This window comes from Euprymna scolopes, chromosome 30 (genome assembly GCF_053919585.1).
Source record: "Euprymna scolopes isolate OS-2025 chromosome 30, ASM5391958v1, whole genome shotgun sequence".
NCBI classification, from domain to species: Eukaryota; Metazoa; Mollusca; class Cephalopoda; order Sepiida; family Sepiolidae; genus Euprymna; species Euprymna scolopes.
The window spans coordinates 103,222,697-103,247,947 of NC_136511.1; the positions used below are offsets into that span (position 1 = coordinate 103,222,697).

At 31.8% G+C, this 25,251-nt stretch overlaps 1 protein-coding gene across 1 annotated transcript; it reads right to left on the minus strand.

Annotated features, from left to right (window-relative positions):
- Nucleotides 1-6,189: 6,189 nt before the first annotated feature.
- Nucleotides 6,190-24,331, minus strand: LOC145254927 (prostaglandin G/H synthase 2-like). Its single transcript, XM_080113902.1, has 8 exons — nt 24,136-24,331; nt 21,843-21,986; nt 19,322-19,465; nt 17,666-17,841; nt 16,447-16,530; nt 11,515-11,761; nt 9,844-10,275; nt 6,190-7,173 (listed from the first exon to the last, which is right to left on the minus strand). The coding sequence occupies exons 1-8, from the start codon at nt 24,296-24,298 to the stop codon at nt 6,728-6,730; spliced, it is 1,836 nt and encodes a 611-aa protein (XP_079970028.1). The 5' UTR covers nt 24,299-24,331; the 3' UTR covers nt 6,190-6,727.
- Between the last annotated feature and the right edge of the window lie 920 nt (nt 24,332-25,251).

Consider the following 25,251-nt stretch of genomic DNA (forward strand, 5'->3'; position numbering starts at 1 on the left):
GTTTAACACTTTGCCCTTGTAAGAAGGTGAAAATATATATATATATATATATATATATATATATATATATATATATATATATAAAGGGTGGGTTTTCACTAACACAATCATCACTCAACATTTTATTTGGTTTGTTTATTTTTTATTATTGTTATTTTGCTTCATTTTGGGGTGTTTTAAGGCTCTCAATACTTCCGTCCATCACTCGCATATGTCATACGCGTCACCCTTCATATCTCATTATTTTAATGTAAAAAGAAAAAAAAAAAATTTGTACATATTCATTCATCTCATCTGGTGATATTTAAAATAGATTAGAGAGCCATAGAGTGAATGTGGTACTGTGGTAATTGCGGCTAGTTCTAGGGAATAGACCAAGTGGACGACCCCCGACCCTCTTCATAGATATATATATATATATATAACCCCGGGATACGGTAATCCCAGGATACGGTTTTTCAGGTTACAATGTGGAATACGCTGTTTTTCTGACCCCTGGTCATGGTTTTTGCCCCACCTTACGGTCTTATTTATGATATTATTTGAGATATATACATACATACACTATAACTGGTATTATTGTTTCCCCTATGTTAAGAAAATGTTCGTGTCCCCGTGTTAACATAAAAGGACGATGTAACCTCCGACCTTATTCAGGTACGTTTTGTCATACTCGGGAAATCCTCATGTCAAACTAGGATATATTCGGAAGTTCGAACGGAACCGTTTACTTAATAGATGGAGTAGAGTGCTCTTATTAGATCCGCCATTATTGGTTAAGCGTCGTAAGTAACTCACAATGCTCTTATTTGTGTTCATACTGAGAATTGAACCTTCAACCGCCAGGAGACTGCGACTTAGAACGTATTTTTACTTACATTTTTTGTTTATCCGTTGCAACGAAGGTTCTTGGAGAAGAACGTGGAGAAAGTTCGTGGTGATATCTCAGAAATATCGTGAGAATGAAATTAAGGATGAAAGCAGTAATTCGAATAATCAAAATAATTCAAATTATGACTATTCCGCAGGACTCCATGAGTGTCCTTCCAATATGCGATGCATCAATTTCTAATCTAATATGTGATGTACAGAATTATTTATGTTCCAATATGTGTTGGTCAAGATCAAAGTGTGTTATCTGTTCTTCAGATGCTGCACTTCATTTTCTTGTTCTCTTTTGGTGGAGGAGAAATCCTTCACGACTGAGACAATTTTTATTTTTGTACCTTTTCTCCACGTTAAAAGACGACCCTGGTGTCTAACTGTCCCGTGGGAAGGCATAGTAAATAGGTACATAATAAACCTAACCCTAACCTAAGGGTTAGCGCTAGTTATTTAGGGTTAAAAACCAATACCCTGACCTTAACTATCTAACCCTAATCCAATTCTGTAGATCAAATTTTTATGCAAATTGCTCTAAACAAGGCCTAAAACCATTTCATGTAAGGAGCTAAAAAAAGGCCTTTTAGTAAAAAAAAAAAAAAAAAAAAAAAAAAAAAATTAGACAAGTTTCTGTGTTAGATGGATAGATTCTGATCAGAAAACAGAATTGTTTCCCTCGTTGTCAGAAAACATCGCTGATGGAATGTGAGGACTAAAGGACAAAGAGAAAATAATCAACAGTTACGAGGCTGCCGGAAGCAAACCAAACATCCACTTTTTAATCTCTACAGATTCGAAACCATTCGGCAGATTAAATAAGGACACTATTCAATGTTGTTTAGACGCTTGATGCTACCATACTCTCATTCTTAGAACACCCGCCTGCTTCTTAACCGACTACAACGTCGCGGTCTTCAAGTTTAATGTAAACAAATACTTTGAGAAGTACTCTTGTATAGTCAATTCCTCTTAAGTAATCTTCTGCTCATTTCACGGTTATTTGATAATCCTTTCGTGGTGGCGCTCATCGCTCACCAGACGATCGCTTTAAACCTTATCTTCGAATAGCTATCTAGCCTTGATAAGCGGTGACCCATATATATATATTTATTAAAGTATATAGTGTTCAGAAGGAGCACCTGGTACCATTTTAAAATTATGCTAATTTTCTTGAATTTTCCTCTATAACAAATTAAAAAAAATTAAATTCATATATGCTTATATACCCCTTCTACCGCATTTTTATTTGCATTTGGTTCAAGTTTTAAACTTAGTTTTTATGCGAGTTTAAAAATGGAATGTTGATGAAATGTTGTAGGGCGACATTTTTGTAACGTTATAATGGCGACATATTTGTAACGTTAAAAGGGAATGTGCAACACAGATTACATGTCCATGCGCTACGTAGACAAGTGCGATTGTGTTCACGTTGAAGCACGAGAATACTTTCCCACGTATGCCACAATGTGTGTGTGGGTTGTCCGGGACAATAGTTAATAGTCTCTCTCTCTCTCCCTTTCTCGCCCCCCCTCTCTCTACATGGACCTGGAAATATCCTTCCCTGATATCAGTGCAAAACTAATGGTCTCTAAATTAGGCCTTTGGAATTAAAAAAAGTCCGATATTGTTCGGAAAATATCGTACATTAGATAGCTGAATTATAACCCCGTCCCCCTCCCCTAGAAAAAAGAAAAAAATTAAAATATTGTGTTTTAAACAAATAAAACTAAAATTCAAATGCCCGGTCTTACTAATATGGAAAAAGTTGAAATTTTTGTATTTTCAAAAATTTATCTTTAAACAAAAAAAAAAAAAAAAAAAAAAAAAAAAAAAAAAAAAATTATATATATATATATATATATATATATATATATATATACACACTTGATGGGAAACAGATAAAAATGTGATTGAAATATTTACATATTGATGAAAAAATTATGTCATATTTACACGCAATCAGAATTATAAATACACTTACACACTGAATATCCTTTAAAACATCTACACGTACGTGTAACTATAAGTTATATAAACATTGACATGACTTAAATGCAATTATGTTTCAGTACTACTGGTTTTTTTTATCAATACCAAAGATGGCAAATTAACGAAAGACTAATTGCTGCTTTCAGCCTCGACGAAGTATAAATACTGAAACATAATTCCATTTATGCAAGACATTTTAAATGTGTATATTATGCATATTTTTAAAGATGTACATCGTATTGAGCATTTTTGAAAAGGATATTGGTTTTAAATTCATTTTATTATATCTGAGATTGTTAAATTATTTATATAATACGCACATATGTGTATTTGTGTACCGATGTATATTGTCGATTCCAACGACCTTAATCTATGAAGTCATTCATGCAAAAAAAATTAGGATTTTTTTTTAATATCGGTTGGCTTTATAGCTGTTTATAACCTTAATATTTTTATTAGTCTGTTTTTATTCCTTTCCACTATTTTATTTATAAAACTAAGCATCCCATTTTTCTCACATTTAATTTCATGCTTTAAACTCTCATATGTATAATATATATATATATATATATATATATATATATACACACACTATTTAATATATGTATAATATATATATATATACACACTATGTATAATATATATATACACACTATTTAATATATGTATAATATATATATACACACTATTTAATATATGTATAATACATATATATATATACACACTATTTAATATATGTATAATATATATACACACTATTTAATATATGTAGAATATATATACACTATATTTAATATATGTAGAATATATATACACTATATTTAATATATGTAGAATATATATACATTATATTTAATATATGTATAATATATATACACACTATTTAATATATGTATAATATATATATACACTATTTAATATATGTATAATATATATATATATACACTATTTAATATATGTATAATATATATATATACACTATTTAATATATGTATAATATATATATATACACTATTTAATATATGTATAATATATATATATATATACACTATTTAATATATGTATAATATATTTATATATATATATATATACACACTATTTAATATATGTATAATATATATATACACACACACTATTTAATATATGTATAATATATATATATACACACACACTATTTAATATATGCATAATATATATATACAAACACACTATTTAATATATGTATAATATATATATACACACTATTTAATATATGTATAATATATATATACACACTATTTAATATATGTATAAAATATATACACACACTAATATATGTATAAAATATATACACACACTAATATATGTATAAAATATATACACACACTAATATATGTATAATATATATACACTAATATATGTATAATATATATACATTAATATATGTATAATATATATACATTAATATATGTATAATATATATACACTAATATATGTATAATATATATATATATACACTAATATATGTATAATATATATATATATACACTAATATATGTATAATATATATATACACTAATATATGTATAATATATATATACACTAATATATGTATAATATATACACTAATATATGTATAATATATATATACACTAATATATGTATAATATATATATACACTAATATATGTATAATATATATACACACAAAATATATGTATAATATATATACACACAAATATGTATAATATATATACACACAAATATATGTATAATCTATATATACACTAATATATGTATAATCTATATATACACTAATATGTGTATAATATATATACACACTAATATATGTATAATATATATACACACTAATATATGTATAATATATATACACACTAATATATGTATAATATATATACACACTAATATATGTATAATATATATATACACACTAATATATGTATAATATATATATACACACTAATATATGTATAATATATATACACACTAATATATGTATAATATATATATACACACTAATATATGTATAATATATATATACACACTAATATATGTATAATATATATATACACACTAATATAGGTATAATATATATATACACACTAATATATGTATAATATATATATACACACTAATATATGTATAATATATATATACACACTAATATATGTATAATATATATATACACACTAATATATGTATAATATATATATACACACTAATATATGTATAATATATATATACACACTAATATATGTATAATATATATATACACACACTAATATATGTATAATATATATATACACACTAATATATGTATAATATATATATACACACTAATATATGTATAATATATATATACACACTAATATATGTATAATATATATATATACACACTAATATATGTATAATATATATATATACACACACACTAATATATGTATAATATATATATATATACACACTAATACATGTATAATATATATACACACTAATATATGTATAATATATATATATACACACTAATATATGTATAATATATATATATATACACACTAATATATGTATAATATATATATATATATATATATAAGCTATTTAATATAGTTGATATATATATATATATGTGTGCGTGTGTTATTCCATTTTTGAGTGCATGTGTGTGTGCGTAAGCATGTAGTCACACATTATTTGTTATATATATGTTATTATTCCCAAATAATATTAAGTTTCCTATTAATACAAAATAACATTTGAATGTTAATAAGTTGGCAACCATAGTTGAATGCGTCCGGAATAATCCATTTTCACAAATATGGAAGAGATTACAACTTCTTAACCAGGATTATACAATTTCTACATAGTATATAACTACTTCATTTACTCGCATAAATTATTATACAAAAGTATAAATTTATGCGTAAATTATGTACTTCAACAGTGCTCAATAGGTAGGCACAGCTTGTTAGTAAGTTATATATATATATATATATATATATATATATATATATATATATGAGAATAATGTTTGTTCCTTTTTATTTATTTCTCTATATATGGGAAGTTATAAAAATATATACGGCAATTAAGCTACATATGTATATATATATATATATATATATATATATATATTTGTCTACATATCTATATATCTATCTATATACAAATATATATTTATATTTGTATGTATACATCTGTCTCTCTCTCTCTCTCTCTCTAGATATATATATATATATATATAATATATATATATTATATATATATCTGAGTGTGTGTGACGATTAATCGAAATTAGGAATAGAAGAAATCGTAACTTTTGGGGATATCAGAATCAGTTTCGGAATGTGAAAAATAGTACTTTTTTCCGATGTCAAAAACGATTTCTATAATTGTTTTTTCTTGTTTTATTTTAAACTTAATTTTCCATTGCTGGTACTAAAGCTGAAATGATGAATATTTATTGATTTTAAACTCCAAATGTCCAGGTTTTACGTTTGCAGAAATATACGCACATAATACATGAGGTCTTACAGTCATCTAAAAAGAAAAAAGCCCTGTAAAATTACGTATTGAAATATTTAAAAAAAATATTGGTAATTGTATCGGAATCTGGAATTTGAAGCAGAATCGGTAAAATTATCGGAATCCGGGAAAATAGTGTAACCGTACCATCTATTATATGTGTGTGTGTGTGTGTGTGTGTGTGTTAAATATTTTACCATTTGTCACCATTTGAAAATTATACACGAGATCAAAATACACGAATTTCAAACGTCTTCTTTACATTATAGTTATTGCTAATTTAAAATATAAAAACAAAAAATGTCTTCGCCATCTCAGCGGATGATTAGTTCTTCTCAAAGATCGTCTTTCGGTGTCGACTGTCCAACAATGGTCTTCACGGCCTCCGATGGTGACGCCGATTTATCCCGTGGCGCTTGCTTACCAGCCGCCAACTCTGCCTCTCGCATTGCGTCCTCTTTCTCCTCCGTCCACTCGGGAATTCGAAATGAGATGTAGCCGCAGTCGCCCTTAATGTTGTCGCAAAACAGATCTTTCATGGTGCGCGTTTTGATCAGGTTGAAACCGGTTTCGCCGCCGAACGTCGACGGTTTCCACCAACCGGGGCTGCAAATCGGATTTGACATGAGACCCTTGACGGAAAATGGAGCCCCCATCTCGATCATCGTCTGACCAAATGGGGATTTGTACTGGCGCTTTTCGGCGATCACTCCAACGTAGAACTCAACAGCGTCGATGTCACCGTACAAAGATTCCAAATAATCCGCCGTTTCTTGGTCACCTGAAGAAGAATAACATACGACATGAGATACTAGTTGGAGCACTCATTTATGATGGGTCAGCTATAATCCTAAAGTATAGCTCTATAATAAAATGCCTAGTCACCTTATTTTCATACGTACGCTACCACTTTAAACACACATAAAAATAGTATAGTCTGATAAGTAAAAATGGTGATTGGTAATTAATCTGATGTCACTAAGTTAAAAACAATGCTTACTAGTTATTTTTAAATGAACTATAAAACCAAATTATGTCGTTCTAAAGCTGTAAAATATCGACTATTAGGACTATGATAATAGAATATTCTTATCGTTTTGGCTCTCAAATATATATCTGTCATAGCTAGACACCGTTAATCAACCGAGAACTCCGTCACTCTATATAAAAGCATATAAGATATCAACGAATACACACTCGAGAGTCAAAAACCATTAAAAAAAATATGTTGTCCTAGCCCTAGTGATAATACACTTATTGATTTGAATTATATTTATCTGGAAATTATTTTACAGTAAAAAGACAGAATAATTATTGTTATATAAAAAAATCCAATTTTAAATAAGGGAGAAACAAATTTTATTTGTTTAAAGTTTAATTAGCTGACCACGACTAATATTTTATGGAAAAAAGAAAATCTTATTGCCTTAATGGCGTTTACCAATACAAACATTCACTATTTCGAAGAATTATTATTTAAATAAATTATATATATTATGATAGAGAGATAAATAAAATTAAATAATACTTATTCTTTTTTATTTGCAGTCATTAGTGTTTCATGCTTACGCAATCATCAGTATAGGATGATAATTCCTGATGGTCTGTAGATTCAAACGCAGCCACGAAGCCACCTTTTGACGCCATATGCTAAGCCTTTACCTCCGGGCCACTAAACAATTGCCGCGAAAATGAAGGGAATTAGTAAGTAATAAACGCTCGATTTGGATCCGAACGACAGAAGCCGTGAATGTTGCATAAACACTAGTTGACTGCTGCTTAGTTTATACCCAGACAGTGTCCATCCTTAAATATTTTTAAAAGGGCTTGATAATTATAATTAAATTATATACAAGTCATCCACATACAGTACTGTGCAAGTCGTTAATTAACGATGTTTTGACATCGTCCGAAATACCTAAGCTCGATTTGTTTACACAAAGAGCATCGCTTATACGATAATGGTAATTCGTGTATTACTTCTCAATATGCTCACCTCAAGATGAGGAGCACCCCGAAGAAGAGATAATACTCTCGAAAATTAGGGACATCAACCATACTGCTATATCAATATATGTATATATTGATATAGCAGTATGGTTGATGCCCCTATATATATATATATATATATATATATATATATATATATATATATATATTGATATAGCAGTATGCTTGATGTCCCTAATTTTCGAGAGTATTATCTCTTCTTCGGGGAGAAAATTAAAAGAAATGCATACAACTGTTCGGCGATGCCTTCCTTCGTCTGTTTTAATTATTTTTATATTTATTTCTTTATTTCCAGAAGTCAGTATCGCAGAATGGCTGTCAAATCAATTTGTGATAAATATTAAGTATTGTTGGGAATTATTGTAGCTTTTATCCTTCTCGTATGTATGTATATATATATATATATATATATATATATACATACACACACAAATATTGACTTGAAACCATTAAGTTATAAAAGTTGAAAGATTATTGTACATGCAGTGGTAGGGATAATTGTATATTTTTCTTTTATTTCTTCTATGGCGTCAGTCAACGAAAAGGTGGCAATTATACATAACAACGGAAATTGTAAAATGCATCAAGTAATTTTAATTGAAAACGGCGTATGGTAATTTTGAAAACAATAGACCGATAACGTCTTATTAAACACGAACAGATCAACAGAGTTGCGGAAAGAGACAGATCGCGAAAAGACGAGACCGGAGATATAATGGTTTCTGAATAAGGCTACGAAACTTGACAACATACGTTATCATTTAATTAACTCTCACCAACGGCATATGCATGAAATTATCCACGGAACAGATTGTCGTAAAAAAAGAAAGAAATCGTTCCAGTTGCATGAAATTTTAAAAACACAAAAAATGTGTGCTTATTATTTTCATTGTATTACTGAGAGTAGATGGGGAATTGGCTTTTCAAGTAATAGAAGATAGTACGAATCGAAGTTATCGCCCTTGCATATGTCAGATCTCACAGGAGCTTGTCAATTATATTATGGAATGATTTATTTTCTCGTAGTTCTAATCGAAACTTAACTATTTTAAAATTATATTACACGATTTTAAATTCTATAAGATTTTCTAGATAGATTTAAAATTCGTTTAAGCATATTTTACATTTTAAGAAATATTTTAATTAATATTAAATATATATTTTTAGTTACATTTAAAAATTAAAATATATTTTTACATTTTAAGAAATATTGTAATTAATTTAAAAAAATATATTTTTTAGTTACATTTAAAGAAATATTTTAATTTAAAAAAATATTTTTCAAGTTTTATTTAAAAATTATTTAAACACATTTTTACACTTTCAAATATTTTTTAATTGATTTTAAATGTATATTTTCTAGTTATATTTAAAATTATTTTTACATTTTAAGTAATATCATAATTAAACAGTTTCGAATAACTGCTTATTGGTTACACACCCGTGAGTTCCTGGAAGGTCCTGAACGGCGGGAGATTGAACCTTTTTCTATACTGATTGAACGACTGCATTCGCAGCTCTCGGCCATGTTGAACGGTCATCAAGGAGATGTTAAATGTTGCCGGACCGTGGTTATGATGGGTCACCTGACCTGCAGGTTGCCGTGACATGGCCTCGGCGAACGTCTTCATCCCGTGCTTCAAAAGAATCTCCGGATGAAACAGGAACTCGCGGTTCGAGTAGGTGGTTCCATTGATGTGGATCTCGTCAGGCATAAGGGGATGCCAATGATACAAATGGTTGAATTCAAGAGCGATGCGGTTCTGGTATTGATACTGCTCAGTAAACAGAACTTCCGGTTCAAACATCAACTGGAAATTATAATGGCCTAAATGGGCGACATATTCCTCGATTATTATTTTGATCGTCTCTCCTAAAAAGAAAAAAAAAAAAGAAAAAAAAAAATGAAGGCCAGATTAATATATATCTTCACTTATAAATAAAGTTAGGTGTACGCATCTGTTTATATATTTTTATGTACAAAGTTGATTCCTAGACAAATAAGCCCATCGCTATGAATTTGAGGAAAAATACTAACGGCTTTATATTTATATATATAATTATTACTATAATTATTTTTAATACCTACAGACACTAGTGTTTCATCCTATCGGGAATCATCAGTGTAGGGAGTGACGATTGCAGCCGGACGGAAGATTCGAAACATAGTAATATAAAAGGAAGTTTCTGTGTGAGAGTTCGTTCCCTATGGACTTGATAACGGCTTGGTCAATTTTATGAAGTTTCACACGAAGATACTTTATATGTCTGACAGCGTTTTTAGATAGGTTTTGTATCGGGATGTCTTCGATAAGTATCGATAATCAATTATCGAAATGATCCGATGAAAGAAAGAACAGGCGATTTTGATCAAAGTTAACTTTGGTCAAAATCGCCTATTATTCAATTTTGGGAAACATCGGATCTCCCTGCTAAGATTTTATATATATATATATATAGTTTTGTTATCGCTTAATCCCCGAATAATTTTCTCTACGAACTAAGCTTTCGTATAAACAATATCGCCTGAAGAGATCTCTAGTTACTAGTAACTGGCTGATCGAAACATGCTCATGAATGTGTAGCAGCAAATGAATGCTTTTGTAAAACAAATAAAAAGTATATGTGTGTAAATCTAAACAAATATATATTTTTTCAGAAAAAATATTTAAATTATTGTTATCTACATAAGTATACATTTCAGCCTCGCGCATCAGTGTAGAAATAAAACGATTCGAACTCCGAAATAAATGTCAACTTTAACGCTAATCTCGAACGATCTAGCCAAAGAGGTCAATTTCGACCGTTACACGACGCGATGAGAAATAAATCCTATTTATGTCAAACAGGCGGATAATTGTAGCTTATCGACTTAACGGTGTTAAAAAGAAAGGAACTTGCTTTTATAGCTTATATTAGAATGATTCTATTTTTTTTTTTATTATTAAAGGGCCCGGTTGAAAAGGCAGTTACAAGAGAAAAGGTGGAGAGAAAAATAAAGAGATAGAGATAAACAATAGAGAGGAGGGGTCAGAGAGAGAGAGAGAGAGAGAGAGAGAGAGAGAGAGAGAGAGAGAGAGAGAATCGTCTAAAAATGTTATCGTTACTTTACCTACGATAATCATCCTCGTTGTTTGGTACAACTGTTCATCATCCCACTCCGGGTGTTCCGTTTTCAAGATGTCACAGACGCGATTGTGTTCTCGCAACCAAATTGTCGACCACATCATTATGCCAGGCAGGAGATTGAAGAATTCGTGTCCCACGGCGAAGCGATACTTCTCGTTTATTAATTGATTGAATCTCATCGTGACGGGGGCATCTTTCACATGAGGTGGCCATTCCTCTCCATCTATTATCTATGAGAAAAGAGACAAAAGGAAACAATAGACACAAAGTAAGTATTTTGACTATATATATATATATATTTTTTTTTTTTTTTAAGAGAGAGAGAGAGAGAGTCAGTCTTGGAGGTTTCTTTAAAACCTTTAAATATCCTTTGCTGGAAAATTATTTTGTCAGTAAGTCAATCAATTGCCTACATTACTGAATAATCTTTCTTACATGAACAAACAATAGTGCCAATATTCTTAAAGGGATCATCAGTTGTTTACCATGAAACACTGTTTCGGGGATTTAAAAACAAAACAGTATATTTAATCATTGCTCCCCGGTAGTATTGATCAAACGCCATCTCTTAAAACACATGAACAAAATATTTTTGATACTGGATATAGTTTTTTTTTTCTCCAGATAAATTAGGCTAACCAATTCATTACATTAAAAAGTGTGTTATTCGTCTCTTTCTCCACAAGTTAATGCGCCTATGTTTTACAAACAACTGTTTATGCATAGTGTTTGGTTGAATCCATTCTAATGCTTCTTTGTTATTTTTTATATTCTTATTTACTCGTATTATCTCTATAATTATTAGTTGTTAAAATATATAAGAAATATATAAAATACGTAAAAATGAAAAATATACATTTTTATACATTATTCTATATACATTTTTTAAATATATATTATACACTAGCCTGGGTGGCCGGCGTTACCCGGGTGTTTGGAGGTGTGTTGAGAAAAAAAAAAAAAAAGATAATAGGAAGGCAGGCTCTAACTAGTACCGCGAAGGAGGAAAAGAACGTGAAAAAAGTGACGTTTTTGCCGTTGCGTCCATCGCCAAACCGGTAGTGGCTAGTCAATCGAAGAGCAGATGACGTTTGAAAAAAGCAACTCCTTGTAGAAATGTATCCAGTTGAGGATGAAGGAAATAATGTTTTTAGCCAATTCATTGATATTTGTCGTCTGATAATAAAGTAATGCAATAAATCTACTAGTATATAAATCCAGTGATTATCGGTCTTACAAAATATTATTGGCTGTAATATTTTATATATATAGAAAATCCCAGCTAAATGAAAATGTAATATTTTATATATATAGAAAATCCCAGCTAAATGAAAATGTAATATTTTATATATATAGAAAATCCCAGCTAAATGAAAATGTAATATTTTATATATATAGAAAATCCCAGCTAAATGAAAATGTAATATTTTATATATATATAGAAAATCCCAGCTAAATGGAAATTGCTCAATATACCAGATAGACCAAATAAATCATAATTTAGTAATTTAAATTTTATGATGTGAAACAGTTAAATTTCAAATCTAGAATTTTTATTATATGCAAAAAAAATACATTTCAATAAGTATATTTCCTTTACCCATCTCCTCAGAGGAAAAAATATTAACAAATATTATAATGGTTTATACCTAATTTGCTAAATGTACCTATTTACTATGCCTCCCCACGGGACAGAGTTAGACACCAGGGTCGTTTTTTAACGTGGAAAAAAGATACAAAAATAAAAAAAATTGTCTCAGTCGTCAAGGACTGATCCTCCACCGAAAGAGAACAAGAAATGGAAGTGCAGCATCTGAAGAACAGGTACTACACTTTGATCTTGACCAAAAGAAAATCATAATTAAAAGTTTTTAAATCATAGAGTAAGGAAAATTATATATTGGTTCAGAATGAAAAGGATATTGAACTTCATATCCAAATTGTATTATAAATCCTGAAGTGAGAGTTTTTGGTAGCAGGGAGGTAAAAGGATTAAATGCGTATCGTAATTCTTCCAACGCACTAGGTAACAATCCGAAGTAGGCATGAATCCTTGGTTTCTGCTTCGGTTAGGTGAGATATCCGATAAATATTTGATTATAATATATACTAATATATAAAATATATACCGGATATCTCAACACCAACACCTCATTTACTAAATAATCCGTCGTCCGTATTTGTGATTAAACGATTAGTGCTAGTGTATATATATATATATATATATATATATATATATATATATATATATATGTATGCAAGTATATATACACTGTTGATCAGAAATTTAAGACCACTTAAAAATCCTTAAAAAAAAACTTTAAGGATAGATTTTAAACTCTTCCGACTTAAGGTTACCAATGCTACAATCTAAAAAGCCATGGAAACAAAAAGCTACATTCCAAAGATTTAGTTTTAAAATTTACATTTTTATTAAATCAGGCTTTTTACACATGATCAAAATTATAAGACAAGAGACAAAAATTCTATTAAATTGTATGAAAAGTGTATGAAAACATTCAACAATCAAACTTAATGAGTTCTACCTCCACTGCTTTTGATGACTTCAAAAATTCTCTGGGGCATGCTAGAAATAAGGGTTTCCATTAAGATGCGGGGAATCTTGGTCCAGTTTCTGAAGATGGCTTCACGAAGTTCATTTTTTGTTGAATATTGTTTGGCATTTCGATAAACCTCTCCTGTTTTCATACATCCATCATCCATCTCCAACATTTCCAATTGGGTTCAAGTCCGGTGAGCATGCAGGATGTCCCAAGATATGGACTCCATTTTCTTGTAAAAAGCTCAAGGTCCGTCTTGCAGTTTACATTGCAGCATTATCCTATCCATCCCCACACAAACGATGAACCTCCATCATCAAAGATGCTTTTTGTAGCATGCTAACATAACCAGCTGCTGTCTGACGACCTTGCACCACCTGGAGCTCCATCGTTCCTCTGTAAGAAAAGGCATCCCATACCATTTTTTTTTTTTTTTTAATTCAATTTTCACCCCAAACAAGGCACAGTGCCACTTTGAAGCAGGGGGCTACTATTAGGGAATTAATTAGCGGGGTCATTATGAAGGGAGAAGAGTAGAAAGATGTTTGTTAACATTACACTTGAACTTCTGCATATCATTGCAGTTGGGAAAGCAGAATCCCGGAAGGGAGTTCCAAAGACCCGCAGTTCTGGGGAAGAAACTATTGGAGTAAAAGGCTTTCTTGCACCTAGGGATCTCCACTGTAAAGGGATGAGACTTAGTAGCTTGTCGGGTTTGTCGGGGGTAGTTACGTCGGGGAGGTACAAGTGTTTGCAGTTCGTCAGAGCATTCACCATTAAAGTATTTGTAGAACAGGCAGAGGGATGCAACATCTCGTCGATGGGACAGAGGTTGAAGCCTAGATGACAGTTCAGGACCTATTAGGTTGGCGACTCTTTTTTGAACCCTGTCCAGGAGCGAGAGACAAGCAGCAGATGCACCAGCCCAGATGTGACAACAGTACTCCATACATGGGCGAATGGTTGCCTTATAGAGGTATAGGATACTGGCAGGCGTAAGTAGTTTTCTAGCACGGTAGAGGGAGCCAACCTTCCTTGCAGCAGCCTTGGCAATGCTCTCAATGTATCTATTCCAGTTCATATTCCCTGTAAACGTTAGGCCGAGGAGTTTAAAAGAAGTACTCTCAGGCAATGTGTTCTTGGCCATTGCTATTGGTGGTAGAGAAGGTTTCTTGTAGTTATTGAAGGAAACAAGCTTAGTCTTAGCAGCATTGAATGAGACCAACCATTTTTCTCCCCATTCCACTACGGATTGGAGGTCATCCTCTAGTGTTTCTGCCATTACGGACCCTCCACCACTATGCCGCGTGGAAAAAATTTCAAGGGGCTTTTTTTGTTATGCCAATATTGCTGGAAGCCATCAGGACCATCTAAATAGAATTTTTCTCATCAGAAAACAGGACTTTCTTCTTCAGGTTTGGTATTCACGACCAAATTTTAAGCGGTCCACTTTGTAACGTGGAAGCAATCGAGGAATTTGTTTACGCTTTTTATATACCATACCTTTTTGTTGTAAGTGTCGTCTGATGGTTATTGGACTGCAATCAGCATCTGTAACCGCTTTAATTTGACTAGAAGAAAGCCCTGTCATTCATAACAAGCCGTCTGATTTTCCTACTCGATGCAGGAGAAATTTTTGTGTGTGTGTGTGTGGGGGGGGGTCTACCAAAAAAAATTGCTTTTCCATAATTCTTAGTGTTCTTTAGAAAGTTGCAAATCACAGTGTCACTGCGATTTACCTTAGCCGCTATCGGTCACTGTGACAAACCTTGCTTATGGAATCCTAGAATTCGAGAGCTCTCAACTTCAGTTAGATTTCTTGCTTTAGGCATGGTAACACCTTTACACAGTGATTGCTAATCACTAACTGATCTAAAAACAGAGTTACCATAAATCTAACAATTTATACCCTTGGTCACACAAAAACACATAAGAATCAAATATTGGTTTTGATCGTGTGTAAAAAGCCTAATTTAATAAAAATGCAAATTTTAAAAAATTTTTGGAATGTCCCTTTTTGTTTCCATAACCTTTTCGATTGTAGTATTAGTAACCTTAAGTCGGAAGAGTTTAAAATCTATATCTATCCTTAAAACATTTTTTTAAAAAGATTTTTAAGTGATCTTAAATTTTTGATCAGCAGTATATATATATATATATATATATATATATATATATATATATATATATATATATATATATATATACTTGAAACCATCACGTTATAAAAAGTTGAAAGATTAATCGACATTCAGTGGTAGGAGTAATTGTAAAATGTATATTTTTCTTTCATTTCTTCTCTCTGGCGTCAGTAAACGAAAAGTGATCATTATAATCAACAAGAAATACCTTACCTGGGTTTTCATTTTGCCATCTTTAAAAGATCGTAAGAGATTCTGTTCATGTAAGTCCTTTCCGTAAATTTGGCTACAGTCAACCTGGAAGAAAAAATGGTTTAAAACAATAATCAAACGAGGTTATAAAATAGAAAAATATAATCCATTCTATATCTTGAACAGAATGCAGAAAAGAATATTTAATCTAATAAGTCCTGCGCTGTCTACCAAAGTACCGTCTCAGTTACATCGCCGCAATGTTGTCTTCTTTCTAGTTTTACAAGTATTTCCACTGAATGTGCTCCGATGAACTTATACTTGTAAACCTTACATCGTTCATAACTCCGACCAACCTTACTAACAGCAAAATCTCACCCTTAACTGTAAAGGTCCGATAATGCTGGAGAATTTTCTCCGCTACCTATTTTCTCAACTGTACAAATATATAGAAATTTAAATGTAATGTGAACAAACATATTGCTACACAACTCTCAACTTAAAAATGAATAGATCTGGTTCCCAATACGTCTCAGTGACAATATGCCTTGATATAAAGTAAAAAAAACAAAACAAAAAAAAGACAAAACAGTTTTCACGTCGAAAATCAAGTTTTTTCCATTCCTTCAACAAACATAAAATGACTAAGATTTTAGTCACTTTCTCATCGTACTATTTTCTTCAATATTAATGAAACTTGTAGCAACTAAGGTATCATGAGCGTGTGATAGCTGTTCGCAACCAAAGTGACTGATAATTCCACTATCCTTAGCGAAGAATTATGCCTTTCTCTGCATTGAATATCAGAAAACAAGAGGCGTTTGCTAATCGTAGTAGAAATAAAATACAGTAGAACCCCGGGATACGGCATTAAGAATTTGTAACAAAATACAGTACATCATATAATACACATGCATATAATCAAATAACATAACACCATAAGGCGGGGCAACTATCATAAACAGGGACCGGAAAAACATCGTATAGTCACCTGAAAAAAAAAAAAACGTATCCTAGCGCCACCGTATCTTGGGTGGCTACTGTAAACAGAAAATACTTCCGGTCGGTAGCACAAGATAAAATGTCCGTTGAATGAAGCGGAGATCAACAAATCAGATGAACACAAAACAAAATGCTGCTGGCTTAAAAGGAAGGGGGCGTGGTCACATTAGGTTGCGTAAGTGGCATTGAGAAATAAACAAAAATAAGAGTTAGAAAAATTTTCAAAAATCGTACTGACCCCATGATTACCCCACTGATAGGCTGGTCCCTTCTTCATGTCGGTCTTAAAGAATTGATGGGTGAAATGTTGCGCTTTGAAGGTAAACATAAGATTTGTACCCATTGGATCCGGTTTAAACTGTTTTCGTCGGAAAATTTCTCCGATTTTGGCAAGATCTGGTAGGACTTTGGGCCCTTAAAAGAGAATTCATTTAAACGATTACAGAATTTAACAACACGACCAATAAATCAATCAATTAACACACACACACACACACACACACACACACACACACACACACACACACACACACGAGTAGCATGAATACCCGGCGTTACCCGGGTCGACATGAAGTTCCGTTTGGACACATCTTTTATACCAAGTATATTGAGCAGTTTTTCACTATGTCGACTCCGTTACTCCCACAACAATTAAAAAAATAAAATAAAAGAACAGATGGAAACAAGAAAATGAAAAAAGTATGGGACAACATCCACACCAAATATTTCGGTAGAAGGGATACGAAAAGAAGCTATTCTCCAAATATTGAGCACATTTTGTTGCCCGTGCTCTGGAAAAAGACCCCCCTCCCCCCAAAAAATAAATGAATCAAAACAACTTTTCTTAAAAGCATGGCCAATTGGATATAGAATAATACTATGAGGTGATTGGAAACGATGGACAAGATTTGGTTATTTAATAGGACAGCTCAAGTATTTGTTGACATTTGACTTGAAGACGACTACGTCTGAGAAAAGATCTGCACATTTAACATGTATTCTTACTGTAATCGGGGAAAAATAGCAATTTTATAGTTAAATATTTAAAAATTTATAAAGGAATCGGAAATTTTGGTACGGAATCGGGAAAATATTGGAATCGTCCCATAAATACTTCTAACCGCAACTTCCTTCCCGCCAACCGTTGTCTTTCAAGCAGTTGGATTTCATCGCATGAAAATTACGGATAAGCAGATAGTCTCGACCTCGATCATGCTCCTTATAGCTCTTGCAAATGGCCGTCAAACTGCGAACGTTTTTTAACTACATAAAATTTGGAGTTATATTAAATAATACATTTTTAAAAGGATCAGTCTGCGTGCATTATTATGTATGCGCTTGATAACATCAAACTATTACATTTTTCAATGTGAATTAAATTTAAAACTAATACTATTTATTATTTATACCCGCCCTGAGACGGGTATTCTAGGAGTCTTATATATAAAGTATGGCCAGTCATTTTATCTTTTTTGTGATCGATGGATTTCTTCTTATAAAACCAATATTTGATTCTTATGTGTTTTTGTGTGGATTATTGCAGCATGTTGCTAAGAAGAATACAAGTAAATTTCATTTACTGCTTCCCAGAAAATACTTTGTCCGTGTCGGAATTATTTTCAAATAGCGACCATCTTTTAAAAATGGGACATACATCCGTAGTCGTATATACAATATTAATTCTCTTTGATGGTCTAGCTTGTCAGTCATTTTGTTTCAATGGATTTCTTACCTAATAATTTCGATTAAAGCTTTTACAAATGGTTACCAGTTATCGCAAACGCTTTGAACTAGGTATGCGCGAACATATATCACAGCTAGGAAGTCGTTTTTCTCTATAATTAAACTCGTAGATTGAACGAATAAAGCTTAACAATATCTTTTACAAACTTACCGGCAACGCCCATAGGAGTTGGGCAATCTTTGGGTACGGGAGGCAAAACCCTCGTGTATTGTGAAGTGTTGTAGTAAGCATCCAAGTGTGTGTAGGTTAATTCTGCGCTAAAGAGCGGTGGACTGTCAACAAACAAACCTCTGGCTGAAAAATAAAGAAAGTTTAATATTTAAAGTGTGTATAATAGGTAGACACGAATATACAAACATTTGCTATAATAGCGTTTACTTTTGATTTGAGAATGACATCATCCATCAATAAATAATGGATGTTAGAGGGATAGCACATAAACAAGAGCTGAGACAAAGTAACTAAGATTAGCGATCTTTGAACTAAGATTTGGTACCGCATCACTAGCATATGCCCGAATAAAAAAAAACTGTCTCTCACACATTTTATCCGGGTTACCTCCTATGTCTTGCTGTCTTTCCCTGGTTCTCAGCCTCTCCCTCGCTCTCTCTAGCTCTTACTTTCTATACACCTTTCTTGTTATCTTGATCTTTCTTACTCTCTCTAAAATTCTCTTGCTTCCCTGTCTCCTCTCCTTCTGTTTATGTAACACGAAAGGTCACTATGCAGCAGTATCAAAGATTCAAAAAGATATCTGATACGATTAGAAAAAGTCGAAACCGTTTAAAGAGAATAAATAGACAAGGACACATACAGATTTTTTTTTTTACACAGGCATCACCACATTATCAAGGCCAAGAGGCCACTTGAGGATAAGGGTTAAAGCGTGTACAGTAGAAATTGGACAATATAGTAATCATTAGTAATGGAAATTCGGTAAATTTGTTAACTTACGGATCATCAAGAACTTGTTTACGTTTTTCATATAAAACACATTACTAGACCCAAAGGCCGAAACAAAACCAGAAAAAAGCCAATTTTCATGCACACAAAATACTCACACAAATAAATACATGCTCACATACACTCACATAGAGTTACACACGTATATACACATATACACGCATAGACACACATAATAAAACAAATGTAAAGAAATTAATTTGTATTATTTTGTACTATTCGGAGATAAAAAAAAACAAAAGGAGAGAACTACTCTCGTTTTGGTTATTTCATTTACATTGTTTTGGCCGATGTAGTGATGCTACACGCCTCGAAAAATATTGGGTTCAGTTTCTCCGAGGTTAATGCTGGAGCCATAGCATAGCGGTAAGTGCGTTTATAATAAATAATTTTCGATTGACAGTCTTTTCCAGATTGAAAATTCAATCTTTCCTATAAACCATAATAGCTAAGAATAAAATCATAATTAGCACTTCTACCAGATAATGGCTGAATGAACGAGAACAATCAACCCTCGTTGATTAAATAAAGGTTTCGGTTCATAATTGTCGATATACGGCACAATCACGTTGACACCGGTTTTCGCCAGATTACCGAAGTTAATCAACGTTGAGTCTGGCCAGTACCAGATGTGTGACTATTTTGGAAGACTAGGCGCTGTAGGTAAAATACCTGGTTGAGAAACTGTCGCGGTCTATCATTCTCTCGAGTGTAGATGGGACTTTAAGCCGTGGTAGGCACCCCATCTAGTGATGGTGTCACGATAAAAATACCTTTGATAGCCATGGCGAAGCATCAAATATTCAGCTACCAGACAAGATTTGAATTACACTACACACTCGTGTAGTGAGTTCAATCTCGGCTACGGCCGCGCTGAATGGGGATTGTGGATTTCCGAGGTAGATATAAAGATTCCCCAAGTTAAACAAAGGCACCTAAAAAACGTCATATGTTACATCGGCCGAAACGTGGTGAGAAAAAGGTACCAGGATGATAATATAGGATATATTCTTCGGAGAGATTTGCCATATTATTGTGAACAGAATTCCAACAGGGGGGGGGCAGTTGTTTGGTTGGGTCAAATAAATCCATGCTTGTACATTTTGCAGGGAAGCAAATACAATACCTGGTGTTCAGAAATGGTCACCCATCTTGTAATGATCAGGATTTACGTCACTTAACTTCGATGTTCTAACGAGAACATGTGTCAAAGTGATTAACAATCTAAATAAACTAAAATAAAAGAAAATGATAAGAACGTACGACCGTGGTGAGACTACATTACTCAGCCAGACAGCGCAATGGTAGACTAACGCCTTATCTGAGTTATATTTCTCCACATTGCATGAAGTATTATCGAAATTATGAGTATGAAAACGTTAGCAACTCAAAAACTGATGAGGCGGAAATTTCGTATCAAATTCGTACATCTAATTTGAAAAATAAAATCTGTTGTAATATGAGATGCAAGACTTCATTGGTTACAATATGGGCCGACCAGGAAGTCTCTACGATGAAGAGACCAGAAGTTATCGCCGACAATGTGACGTTGACCTAGATATCTTAATATTAAATCAGTTCGTAGTTAGCTCATGACCAGTTTGGTGATAACTAGTCAAGCAATGTGGACGCTAAGCTGTACACAAATAAACAAATATAGTAACATATCTTAAACACAATAGAAAACAATCTCCTTTGTGGTACTTACATTTGTAGACGTAAGCCATCACGGCTCCCCGGAGAAATCCTATTCGATTGATCAACGCCCAGAACCATTTGAAATGTGTTAGGAGATAATGCGTCGTGGACGGAGTAGGCTTTAAGAAATTGATGATTTGCTGTCGAATCGTTGCTGATGAAGTCAAGGTTAAAAAAAGAAAAGAAAAACAAAACAAAATAAGTGTTTATCTATATAAATAAAACAGTATATGTATGTGTGTGCCTGTGTGAAAATATTTAACCGATAAACTTAAACTATTGATCACATAACACTGGAATTAACAGGAAATAGTAATCATACACCAAGGACAGCGGAAAGAAATATATCGGCAAGTTGAAACGCAAAATGTACATTTCAACTAAGCTACATATTTCTATTAGTTTTACGTATGCGCAAATTCAGTCAAAGCTAGAAGTGCTTTAATTTTAAAGCTTATCTATCTGACGGGTTAGCTCAAACGGTGGGGAACGCGGCTGAAGCGCTAAATGTTTCGTTTCGAGTTTAGCTGATAGCATCTAAGCGATTAAAAAAAAAAAAAATTTTGAATTCATGCATAATTAGCCCTGTAATAATTAATACGTAATCTGCATGAATAAAAACATTTAAGCATATTTACGACCCGGCAAGGCTGGGCACCCCCTTGACAGTAAAAAATATACATGAACGACGCATAGGACAGATTATGTTGCGTCTAATTTCAAAGCTTAAAACATCTGTTAGATTCCTTGTAATATTTACTTGCATGAAAATGAGTGGAGCACTCTGGTAGAGAAAATGATGGTTTTCACTTAGCATTAGGGAAATATTTTTCAGCAAAAAAGAATTGAGCACTTTCAGTTATCAGTATTGTAAAAATATAAATATTTTCATTCATATAAGATATAATTTCTAACACAGCTACAAGCAGTTTCGTAAGTAGAGCAACGGACTCTTACATCTTTCGCCCAAGTTTCGAATTTTGAAGATCTCGCCACATTGCTGATTCATAATGACGACTAAACTTGTAGATTATATATATATATATATATATGCTTTGCTAGCAAAAAATAACATTTTAAGCTTTTACTTTACAATTTCTGAATATGTATAAAAATATATGAATAAACTGACTTGAAACTTGATATTTAGGGAATTTTGCCTTGTTGAACAAATTCGATTTGTTTTTTAGCCGGGAAAAATAGCTGCTAAGGGGTCAAAATTGACAAAAAAAATGGAACTTGGATGGTGTAAGTCGATTGAAAATGTCCTTGTATGCATGCGCAAATATACATTTATATACGTTTCAGTCGGTTCAATTTTACGTTTTCTTATCCATCTGACGACAGCTCAAACGGTAACGACTAAATGTTTTACTTACGATTGTAGCTGATGGCACCCAAGTCATTTTTTTAAACTTTTAAAATGACTACGATAATATATAATAGAGTATTGACTCTATAATAATAAATATCAAATTTGCATGAATTAAAATATCATATTTAAGTGTATTTTATGACCGGATCACATCGGCTGGCACTAATATATAGTAAATATAATAAGCAATAGAGAATTTGCTCTATCATAATGATAAATACGAAATTTGCATGAATTAAAATATATTTAAGCGTATTTAAAGACCGGGGAACATATCTAAATATTTTGCAAGAATTATATATAGATGGATTTTACCAATGAAAATTCAAAAAGTATTTTAGTATTGATCAAACTTACTTAAATTTGGTATCTTCAATTTTGAATACTTGAAGTTTTCTTTTAAATATATTCTTCATATATTCCCTAAGTTCTTAATATATATATTATATTCAGCTTACTCTGTCTGTCTGACCGTTCCACATGTTCTAGAAAACTACTGAATAGATCTGAAGTTTTGTATAGATCTTTATTATGATAAGGTGCAGCGAATTAACTGCTATGGTATCCGTTTAATGCACAGCTAGAGATTAATAGGGATTACTCAACACAACACTACATTTACATTGGGGACTACTGACCCGATCTGGCTGCAATTTTGTATACCCGAAAGGATGAAACACTAGTGTCTGTAGGTATTTAATAATTATTATAGTAATATATATATTATGTGTAATCAGATTTGTTGGATTTATGAATAAAGTATTATCATGGACAGTCAACGTTATTTTTACAATTGCATTATCTCGTGTAAGCAAAAATGTTAAGTCCGGTTCGTGTAAGAGTTACACAATAACAATAATAATAATAATAATAATAATAATAATAATAATAATAATAATAATAATAATAAATAATAATAACTACTTACGTATTTCACAGTTTTTGCCATAATATCCCGTTCGTGTACAATCACAAATATAATCATCAAAACCTTTGGTCATGCAGACTGACCGGTGTTGGCACGGATTCGAGCAACAACGATTATAAGCTGAAACGAAAAAAAGAAAAGAAAAAAGAAATAAGATTTTCATTGTTTTTTAGTAATACAAAACTTTAAAATTGTATTACCACACGGACACATAACAATTTATATTTACACCCCTACACACGCCCCCATATATATATATATATATAGCAATATATATTTCATAACTTACTACCTAGCTCTACCTACGTATTGAGCACTGTTGAAGTAAATACTGTTACGCATAAATTTATACTTTCGTATATTAATTTCTGTGATTAAATTAAGTAATCATTAAAGCTTGTTCCAAAAGTAAAGCCTCCTTTTTTTTTTTACTTAAAAGAACTACGACAATGGAAGCGGCCTCATTAAAACGAGCGACTTTCGTGCTTCGGAATTTATTTTTCTACATAGTCACTACAATTCTCAATATACTTTCGCCATGATAATTCAGTGACGTATCTTTGCTTCTAACGCACCTCCATAACAAGAATTGCTTTCTTAAAGTGTCACACCGTCAAAATCTGTAACACAGATGAAACTTACAGGTCGTGAATGCATCAGTTCAGTTTTCATAATAAAATTTGCAATCCACTCTGATCCATTCAGGCGGAATTCGATTTTCTCAGGTCAAAAACAAGCGCCCGTTCTCTATTGTGCAGAGTAATCTTCTAGAATGAACGAACCATTACGGATTTTCGTATATATTATAAAAATGAGTATTGTTTTGTAATGTTAACATTTAAAGGGTTTATACATATCAAGATATTTGGAATTATTTTTTTAATGAACTAATCGTTATGAGTTCTGGAATATGTTTTCGGGAAACCGGTGAGTAGGATGGTCACATTATTGTTTTCGTAAACTTTACCATTAAGGGGTTTGAGCCCACTTTAATTTTCATCCGCCCTAAGAATCTTAGAAATAAGTTAGAGTAAGAAAATATAATATAAAATAATGCTCTACATTAAACTGTTTGTTCTATCAAGTAATATGTTTTGAAGTATTGACGTTTCGATC

Excerpts from the sequence above, each read along its gene's own strand:
- LOC145254927 (XM_080113902.1), bottom strand. The coding sequence starts at position 24,298 with ATGAAAATCTTATTTCTTTTTTCTTTTCTTTTTTTCGTTTCAGCTTAT. Across the intron at positions 17,842-19,321 it reads AACTCCTATGGGCGTTGCCG|GGCCCAAAGTCCTACCAGAT; the intron begins GTAAGTTTGTAA and ends TTCTCTTTTAAG. Across the intron at positions 7,174-9,843 it reads GACCTTCCAGGAACTCACGG|GTGACCAAGAAACGGCGGAT; the intron begins GTGTGTAACCAA and ends ATTCTTCTTCAG.